Here is a 9,236-nt window from a genome sequence, read left to right on the forward strand (position 1 = left end):
GTATTACGTAATGGTAACACAAGACGATGAATGAGATTTCAGAATGGAAATCCAATACAGCCTTATTGAAAACCTTAAAGTTCAAAGGTATGTTGGTTGCCTATTTTTTTTTTTCATATTTGCAAAAAAATTAGTAGTACACGTATTTGAACACTTGAGGCGCTTTTTGCACAGTACAATTTCTTATAGCATTATTGAAAATTTTCAAAAATTTATATTAAAATAAATAATTTTTACTATGATTTTTTTGTGAAATGAAATGTATTTTGTAAATTATAAATATTTTGTGAAAATTTAAAAAAATATGAAATTTATTGATTTGATGGAGTTTATTTTTGTTGTCTTATAAAGTGTGAGACATACAAATATGAGTAAATTAATTAACAAAAATAAATTAACTTTTCTGAATGGAAACAAAAACAAAAAGTTTTTATTTTTTTTTTGTAAAATGTGAGAGTTAAATATATTTCGTAAAAAACGAATAATTATAAATTAATGAAATTTGTTGTTTTATTAGAAATTGCCGAAGTAATCACATTAACATTTGTGAATTGGAGAAAAATTGTCACATTTTAATAGATTTTTTGTTACTTACACTTTGTATAACATAAATAATTATAAATTAATTAAATTTGTTGTTTTATTAGAAATTGCCGAAGTAATCACATTAACATTTGTGAATTGGAGAAAAATTGTAACATTTTAATAGATTTTGTGATAATTAAACTTTTTATAACATAAATAATTATAAATTAATGAAATTTGTTGTTTTCTATGTAATAAATGTAATTAATAAATGTTGATTTTTGTTAATTATTTTGTGAAAATTAACTAATTATATATAAAATGAAATTTGTTTCTTTATTCGAATGTTAATTCGACCTATTAACATTTCTTAAGCGAAAATAATTTATTATTGAAGATATTTAGGTTTATGGCGCTCGTTAAAGTTTCGGAATTCGTAATTAATCGATGGATTAATTAATTAATTTTGTTAATTGTGAGGAAACCGGATACTTTCGTGCGGTATGTGTCCCTTCCCGTCTCGTTCGGCAATCAAAATATTTTCGGTGAGGGCACGTAACTCGATACTTTTCGCAATTTCTAAAGGGCTTTTCTATAGAGACGCTCGAAAAAAAAAAGGAAGGAAAGGAGGAGATGAAGAAGAAGAAGAAAAAAATTGGTAGTTTAGAGGGTAACCTCTTAATCCTTGCGGGCGGTCGCACACACTCAAATGTACGTGCCCAGAAAACCGCCCTTAATCGGCAAAAAGGAGAGATACGTGTATGTGGGGTTGGGTTGGGATTGGGATGGGTTTGTATTCGTGTATGTATATAAAAACCGATCTCGGTCAAAAACCCCCGTTGCCTCGGCGCGTCATCCATTATCCAATAATAACTGTGCGGAACAAGTGAGGCATAAAAACCCCTCTCTACCTGTCAGAATATAACTATTCCCTTCGGGCTCCGCGCGACGGAAAGAAAAATAAGGGTTTCATATAACTGGACCCGAATGTGGACGTAGGCGTCGGTCAAAACCTACCTTAAAAACCTTTAATCATAAGGACGATTTTCCATTGGACCTCGGAGTGTACACTTTAACTTTTGCACGTGTTCAAATTGCTTCTATTCTTTCTTTCTTTCTTTTACCCTCCTTCATATACATTATATATACGTTTTTGGGGTTTCCAAAGACCCTTGTTTTCCTTTCCCAAATCTCGAAATCTCGAAAACAAATCAACATTTAATTTCATTACTCCAACGGAGAGCACACGTGTTCCTACAAAAGCGTTGAAATTACAGGAAGAGCTTTAACTCTCCGATCCAAGCCATCACCAATCTTTATTTACCACGTATTTTTTTTTTGTCGATTCCTCGAGTAAATAAATAATTGGTGGAACGCAATTTGGTGGGGCCCGAAGTGAAGATGAGCGGCAATTAAGCTCGATCTGGACCTCATTTCCTGTTGTCAAAAGACCACCAAGATTTTTTTCCCCGTCTTCTCTCCTCTCTCTCTCCTTTCTACTCTTCCACGCATCTTCTTTATTTAATTAAGTGAGCACAGCATCCGCGCATCCACAAAAGCGGAAACGTGTTCGAACGAGTCCTCGGCAAGTCAAAGTTGCACAACAATTGCACAATGGTCAAAGAAAACTCTCTTCTCGCACTTTGTGTGCGTGTGAAACGTCTTCGGTCTATTCAAAACCAAACATAATAATACGGAAGGAGAAGAGGCATTCATCATCTTGAGCCCTTAGAAATCCAAAACCAATAAATTATAAATACGCACAGAAATAATAATTAATTAATAAAAGCTTTGAGGATTGGATTTCCTTCTTTTCTTACCCTCTACTTTCTTTTATTCCTTAATATAATTAACGCGCTCGAGTAGCTATGAATGGGACTTATTGGTAAATATTTGATGGCAATTCCCAACCCTTCAACGCGTTCACAATTGAACCTCCATGTGAAATCTAACCCTTTTTCGGTTTTTCCACAATGGCAAAGCCCCACAGTATATAATACCGCACTTTATAAACCCTTCATCTTCTTCCTCCTTCTTATACACTCCCGTCCCGCATTCTATTATTTTTTTGCCCCTTTCGTGCACTTGTTGCCACTATTCAATTATGGAGTACCGTTCGCATCACACCGCAATAACCACAAAGGAAAACCGCTCATTTTAAATGAAATCATTCCGTGACCTTTCACATATATTAATTCAATACTATTTTTTTTATTGTCCTATATTAATTGAAAATTTATTATTTACATCTATTATATGCAATTTTTTTTTAACAATACCTCGCACAGTGCGGGTGTAGTTCCAAAATTCCGCACTGTACGAAATCGGACTAATCAAGGACTTTAAAACTATAATAAAAAAAGCACAAAGAATTTTTGTATTAATTTATGTATTGTTTTGAAATTATCAAACCGGACTATATTGAATCCGGACTGATCGAAGTATTGCTGTAATTTGTGCATTTACTCATCATTTTTTTTTTTAGTAATTAGAAAAATATTTATTTGATTGTTGTAAAATAGATAGATAGAAAAAAAGTCAAAACTAATGTCAGAAAATTGTTGATTCATTGCTAATAACAAGTATAAATTTGAATGGATGAAATGCAAATAGTTAAAAAACAATTCAAAATGTTTAAATGAACCCACGTTTTCGTTGATAAATAAGCGATTATATACTCTATTTTCTTATATGCGTTATATAAAAATAACAATCATTATGTTTGATTTGCGAAACGTGCCAATGACTAGCAAATAATATGCATATTCTGTTAATGGGAACCATTACTTAATGTATCCAATATACGCGCATGTTTCCCACAGAGCGCATTCATAATTCCACGCCGATTCAATCAAACGCATGCAAATTACCCATTGAACGTTATTTCCTTCCCAATTCATTAATTTTTTTTTCCAAACAAATAAAAATCATAAAGGATTTCTATTTGGAATTATTGTTTTTCCATGGGTTTCTCGGAATGCAAAATCTGATTACACAAGAAACCTAATCGCAAGTCCTAAAGCGTAATAAATAACACGATTAACATCTCGCCTTTTATCTATCAGTTAATGGCAACAAATTAGTTCTTTTGGGGTGGAGGTAATTCTTCGTTTTATCTTGCGTAATTGCCTCAATGAGGTGTCTCCCTTGGTTACATTCGGTGCCATTCTTGTCCTTCGTGCAAAATCTGATCACGTCGAGACTTGTCCAAGGAAGATCGTGACTCACACTTCGACCGTGCAGCTGCGAATCCCGAAGAAAGAAGCAAAAAAAAGTAAATAATGTTAAGATAATGGACGAAACGTGAAGATCGTCATATATATACACACACAGACATAAATGTATTATTTTTTTCTTGTTTTAATTAATTACCATAAAACGCATCGTTGCCTAGCGTCCAGTTTCATGAAATTAACCGAGGGAAGATTTAATGGTGTGCTTATTCTTTCGATACGTGCATTTTCCTCGTTTTTTATTATTATTAGCCTTCTACTCTTTCTTATGTTCCACGTGTGTACATGTAAGCTCTCCTCTTTCTTCATCTTTTTTTTTATTATTATTATTATTATCCCTTCGCGTTTGCTACGTGATTATGATAATGAGGCAATCTTCGTCCCCCTCGAAATAAAAAAAAAACTACGTCGCACTGAAGAACATGTAACTTTATAGTCGAAGAACAGGTCCAGACAGGTCTTCCTGATGATGCGTGGGACCGCTCGAGGGGAGAGTGAAATTACACGTATAGGAATCAGAGGGGAGAAGCGGAACAACAACATCAACCCCCTGGTTACGTAACACTTGCCGCGCCTCTTCGGATCTTGCTCTACTGTTATTACCACGTACCACTTTTTTTGTTTGTTGATGCTTTTTCTTGTTGTTGTTGCTCACCAAACTTAGGTTTTCAAGATCATAATTATAATTACCCGCAACCCTATAGACCTGTTGGATCTCAAAATGTAGTCGAATATAAAGTGTAGACCACCTATCAATACCAATCTAATCCGAAAAGTGAAAACTTTAATTAAGTCGAAGTATATACACTGAGGTTTTCAATTTTTGTAAAGGAATTAATTTAGAAACGATTAACGTGGCCGATTTATTAGTTTGTGCCGGAGGTAGAAGGAAAGCAATTAAGTGATTCATGGTTGCATGGAAATCAAAAGGAAAAGAAGCCGACGCACCAGCGTTACGTAATGATTCTCTCTCTTTCTCGGCCCGTAGATTTTCCTCTATGACTTGAGTCATCGAAAAAATGAGTCACGCACACCTGAAAGATCCTCTCATCGTGGTGAGGGCTGGAATCTAAGATGACTAATTGCGCTCTAAAGTTCATAATTTTGCAAGTACTTAAGAACCCCTCGTTTGATTGATAGACCACGGACTGAACAAGTACATAACATTACATAACATACAATCCATTTACTTTACATCCTTTTAAACAGATTGATTGAATTTATGTTTTGGCGCCAAAAAACTTTTTTTTTCTCTAAAGTTAATTTACAAGTATTTATCAGACTATTGAAAATCTCATAAGAAAACTGGTAGAAAAATTCAAAGAAGTTACCCATTGTGATCAATTGCATAAAAGCTATTGTGTAAAAAAGTACTTTGAAACATGCTACAGGTCCAAACTTGTTGCGTAACTGAAATTGCTCCAATTACTCAACAATGGATTCTAGTTTAAAAACTATGACATTCCAATGTAATAATTTATATTAAAAAGTTCAATAAGTATTTCAACAAATTATTATTAATAAATTTTAAAATCATAATTATTATACATAAAAAACTTAAAGATTAGAAGATTAAAAAACGAAAAAATTGTAGAAATATTATTTTTATTTTTACAATTTTTTAAATGAAGTATATTGACAACATAAATTGCATAGTAAAAGTCGTAGTAAATTGAAAAGAAGTAATCTATTGTGGGTGTTAAAGGCTTTTGTTAAAAAAAAACTGTGTGAACCATTTCAGGTCTGAACTTGTTGGTTGCAAAAACTAGTTCATTTTTTTCAGCAACTCTGATTTAGTAATATAAAAACCTAATTTTAATATACGTAAAGTTATATTTTATCCACGTTTATCAATTACTTTTTTTAGTCATTTTAAGTTAACATACAATTTTTTTTATTTTTTGTTAATGCTTAATTATTTTGTTTAAATAAAAATAACCAATAATAAAACGTGTAATAGTTAATTTATTCTTATTGGTTTCAGAAATCAAATAAAAAAACTAGTAGAAAATAGTGAAATTGGAAGTTATTGTGAGGAGTTACATAATAGCCTTTTGTAAAAAAATGCTCTGTGATACAACTCAGGTTCAGACTTGTTGGCTGCCTGAAGTGGTTCGAATTTCGGAAACCGAAGAATTTAAAAAAAAACAGATATTTAAATATATGAAGATTCGGCTATTATTATGTAACGTTAAAAAAATTAATTATTTTAAGTATGATTTTAAGTTATATTATACTATTGATATCCATTGATGTAAATTATTAAGTAACTTAATTAATTGTTATGGAAATACTCAACTTATTTATCGAGTTAATATGATGTACTCTGTGAATTGACAGGAATAGTAACTTCAATGTTATATAATTGTCTAATAGTTGTATTAACATGAAAATACAGTTTGTAACTAAATTGCAACAATTATATGATGTTCATTAATTAATATAAGATAATTGTGTCATATTGTTAATTGCAATTACCTAGTTATAATTAGCAAATATAATATTTATTGAAAACTTTTTGGATTGGATAATAGTTAGTATAACTACTTATAAACAGAGTTCAAATTGGGTAAAGCTTGAAATATCAGATGTAATCATAAAGTGTAATGAGTATGAAATGCATAAGTATCATAGGACTATGTATTATATGCGAATGATGTAAGAAAATTGGGTTGAGTTTTAAACGTCAGTTAATTTGATGCTATCAAATTGAGTGATGTTTGTGTATATTGAAATGGAAACTGTTGTGGATTGAATAACAAGATTTGTAGACGTCGATCGAGTTAACGCTGAATGTTATAGTACTGGTATAACTTTGATATGATTGCACAAGATTTGCAATTGACGAAAGAAAAGTGGGTTAAGTTCCAAAAAAAAATTAGTTGCTGAGATGGAATCGGGATGAATAATGATAATCCTATGTTTGAAATGAATAATGATGATGCAATGTTGAAATGTTATGTTGGTTAGTGGTAGATTTGTAGGAAATCAAAATAAAAACGCGGCAGTGGCATTAAGGAAGGGCTTTATCATCGTCGTCCATCTAATTGGATTGTTTTACATAAGTTATTTGGATCGCTATCTGGAATCTAATCGGCGCACGGATCGTCCGATGAATAATTTATTTGGTTCCGAAAATAATAAATATACTTGAGCTCGTTTCACTGCTGCAGCAGGATGAAGAAGAAGAAAGAGGAGAAGGAGGTGAAGAAGAAGAAGAAGGTATGCGATGAGAGTTCGCGAATGTTGCACCTGCCGAGACGCGGTTTTGGCAACGTAAATGTGACTAAAAAGGTCAGTGATGGACGTTTAAAGCGCGAAAGAGTCTCGGGATTTAAATGGTTCCGAAATGATAATGGATGTTATTCCGAAGGGATTGCGAAAAAGAGTATTTGCGTGTTTTTCTATGTTCCGAGTTTTCAATGCTTGTGGAGGAATAGCGTAAGAAAGGTTATGGTGAAAGGTTTATGCAAAAACCCCTTTTGTGGACCTGTTGGAATTTACCGTAGGATAATTAGAATGGGATTGTAGCTGGGGTTGAATGTGGGTAGTTTGGATGTAGGTAGTTCGGACTTTGGTGGTAAGTGTATCGGTAAAAAGGGTCATGTATGTAAAGGAGGAATAGAATAGTAAAAGGATATGGGGGAGTAAACACCTATGCGGATTCTACGAGCAGAAAAATCTATATAACACCCCTACGCTTGCCATCTGCTTTTGTGTTCCATGGGAACTCGCGAGATTCCCAAGTTCCCACGTTTAACCCTCGGTTTTTAAGTGAAGCACATGGTGCGTCTCTCTCGCACCGAAGAGAACGCCGTATGCGGGCGTTTCACTTGACCAAAAAATGCACACCTGCCCCTACGAAGCGCTCTCATAGGTCCCTCGCTCGGCCGAATACTTTCCCCTACCCTACACCCTAAGGGTTCGTGACGTCACGCATCGAGTATAAAAAGGCGGCGGAAAGCAGGGAAGTTATCATTCGCCTTCGTGCTTATTCAGAGTTAACATCTCCTTCTCTACTTCTTCTACTACTACCACCAAACAACCAACCTCATTCACCATGAGTTCATACAACGATTACATTGTCGCCTCCAACAACAGCGTCAACGAGAACTACGTGAACGCCAAGAAAGCGCGCTCCACCAAGTACCAGATCAAGCAACTACTCAAGCCAATCATCTCCATCATCAAGAAGGACAAGAAGAACACCTACAAGAAATCACCGCAACCGGAATACTTCGACGATTGCGAAATCGAAAACAACCTGGCCAACGAGATGCTCGAATCAAGGATCATGGAAGAGATCGACTCTTGCGATGAGTTCTCAGCCGTTCCTATCTACGACAGCAACGGTTCCATGGACGTCATCCCAGTGCACCGCGGCCAGAAATACATTCCGGTCCACTTCGCCAAAACCGAAGCTGGTACCTTCTTCTGGACCTCCGTCTCTGGCGCCGACTCCGACATCTCCTGCCATGGCGACAAGAACGCGATCACCGGAAACCAAACTCCGGAAATGCAGGTTCCCTGCGATCGTTGGGCTCAAGCTTAAATACCAACAAAAACCATAAGCCTGCCTCAACCTGGAAATCTGTGATCGATTCTTGCTCAATTGTTTTAAAAAATTATATTGTGATACTAGCGTTAGGGAATTACTATTAATTGTATTATGTGATTGACATGCTTTAATTTTGTCTTCCATTTAATTTTAAGACTGATACTTATTAAATAAATAACTATTATTTTTGAACATTACATATTATCTTTCTTTTCTGAATACACAACACGCAACAAAAAGAAAAAATATTCTCCCACACATACAAAAGCCCCATGTCCACTCTACCTGTCCGCTTTAATACAAAAAGGAGGAAAAGAAACCCATTGTCCATTTTTGGGCAGGTAAAGGATCCAGAGGTCCGGATAAACCTTGGACATCTCTCAATGTCCGCACAGTCACAGTTTAATTCGGGCGATCCTGCATCTACCTGCTCCGTTCCTACTAAAAGCCAAAGTGCTTTCAAGATTCTCTCCCCTTTCCTTTGTATCGCATCCCATACAAAGAGAGCATACATAAATATTTCAAAACTTTTTCCATAATTATTGCCAATCTTAATTCGCATCACTATCAATTTACCATCACCACTAAATAAGGTATTCTTAATTGGAAATGTCACTAAGCAAACTTAACAACATCCCATCACTCACCCAAATAGCTAACCATTTCTTAAATTCATTTCTTGTTTTCACATCAAATTTTAATAACCTTTTATTTTCTTTCCTCAATAGAATAAAATTATTATATAATAAAAACTACTATCAATTTTCTCAAAAAGCCAATATTAATAATAAATTTAAGACATGAAGATTTTTTTCCATAAAAATCAAGAAGAATCTCCAATAGACTTGAAAGATTTATACGTCGTTCCAGATTAAAATTTAATCTAAGGACAAATATTTTGAAAAACTTGTTCTCTAAAG

General features: G+C 34.1%; 1 protein-coding gene across 1 annotated transcript; it reads left to right on the forward strand.

The window, feature by feature from the left end:
- Nucleotides 1-7,750: 7,750 nt before the first annotated feature.
- Nucleotides 7,751-8,311, forward strand: LOC108558119 (enhancer of split malpha protein-like). Its single transcript, XM_017914928.1, has one exon. The coding sequence runs from the start codon at nt 7,819-7,821 to the stop codon at nt 8,308-8,310; it is 492 nt and encodes a 163-aa protein (XP_017770417.1). The 5' UTR covers nt 7,751-7,818; the 3' UTR covers nt 8,311.
- Nucleotides 8,312-9,236: the final 925 nt, after the last annotated feature.

This window comes from Nicrophorus vespilloides, unplaced genomic scaffold, assembly GCF_001412225.1.
Source record: "Nicrophorus vespilloides isolate i.1.1-1 unplaced genomic scaffold, Nicve_v1.0, whole genome shotgun sequence".
NCBI lineage: Eukaryota > Metazoa > Arthropoda > Insecta > Coleoptera > Silphidae > Nicrophorus > Nicrophorus vespilloides.

What these genes read in the sequence shown, in the direction of transcription:
- LOC108558119 (XM_017914928.1), top strand. Translation starts at nt 7,819, where the DNA reads ATGAGTTCATACAACGATTACATTGTCGCCTCCAACAACAGCGTCAAC.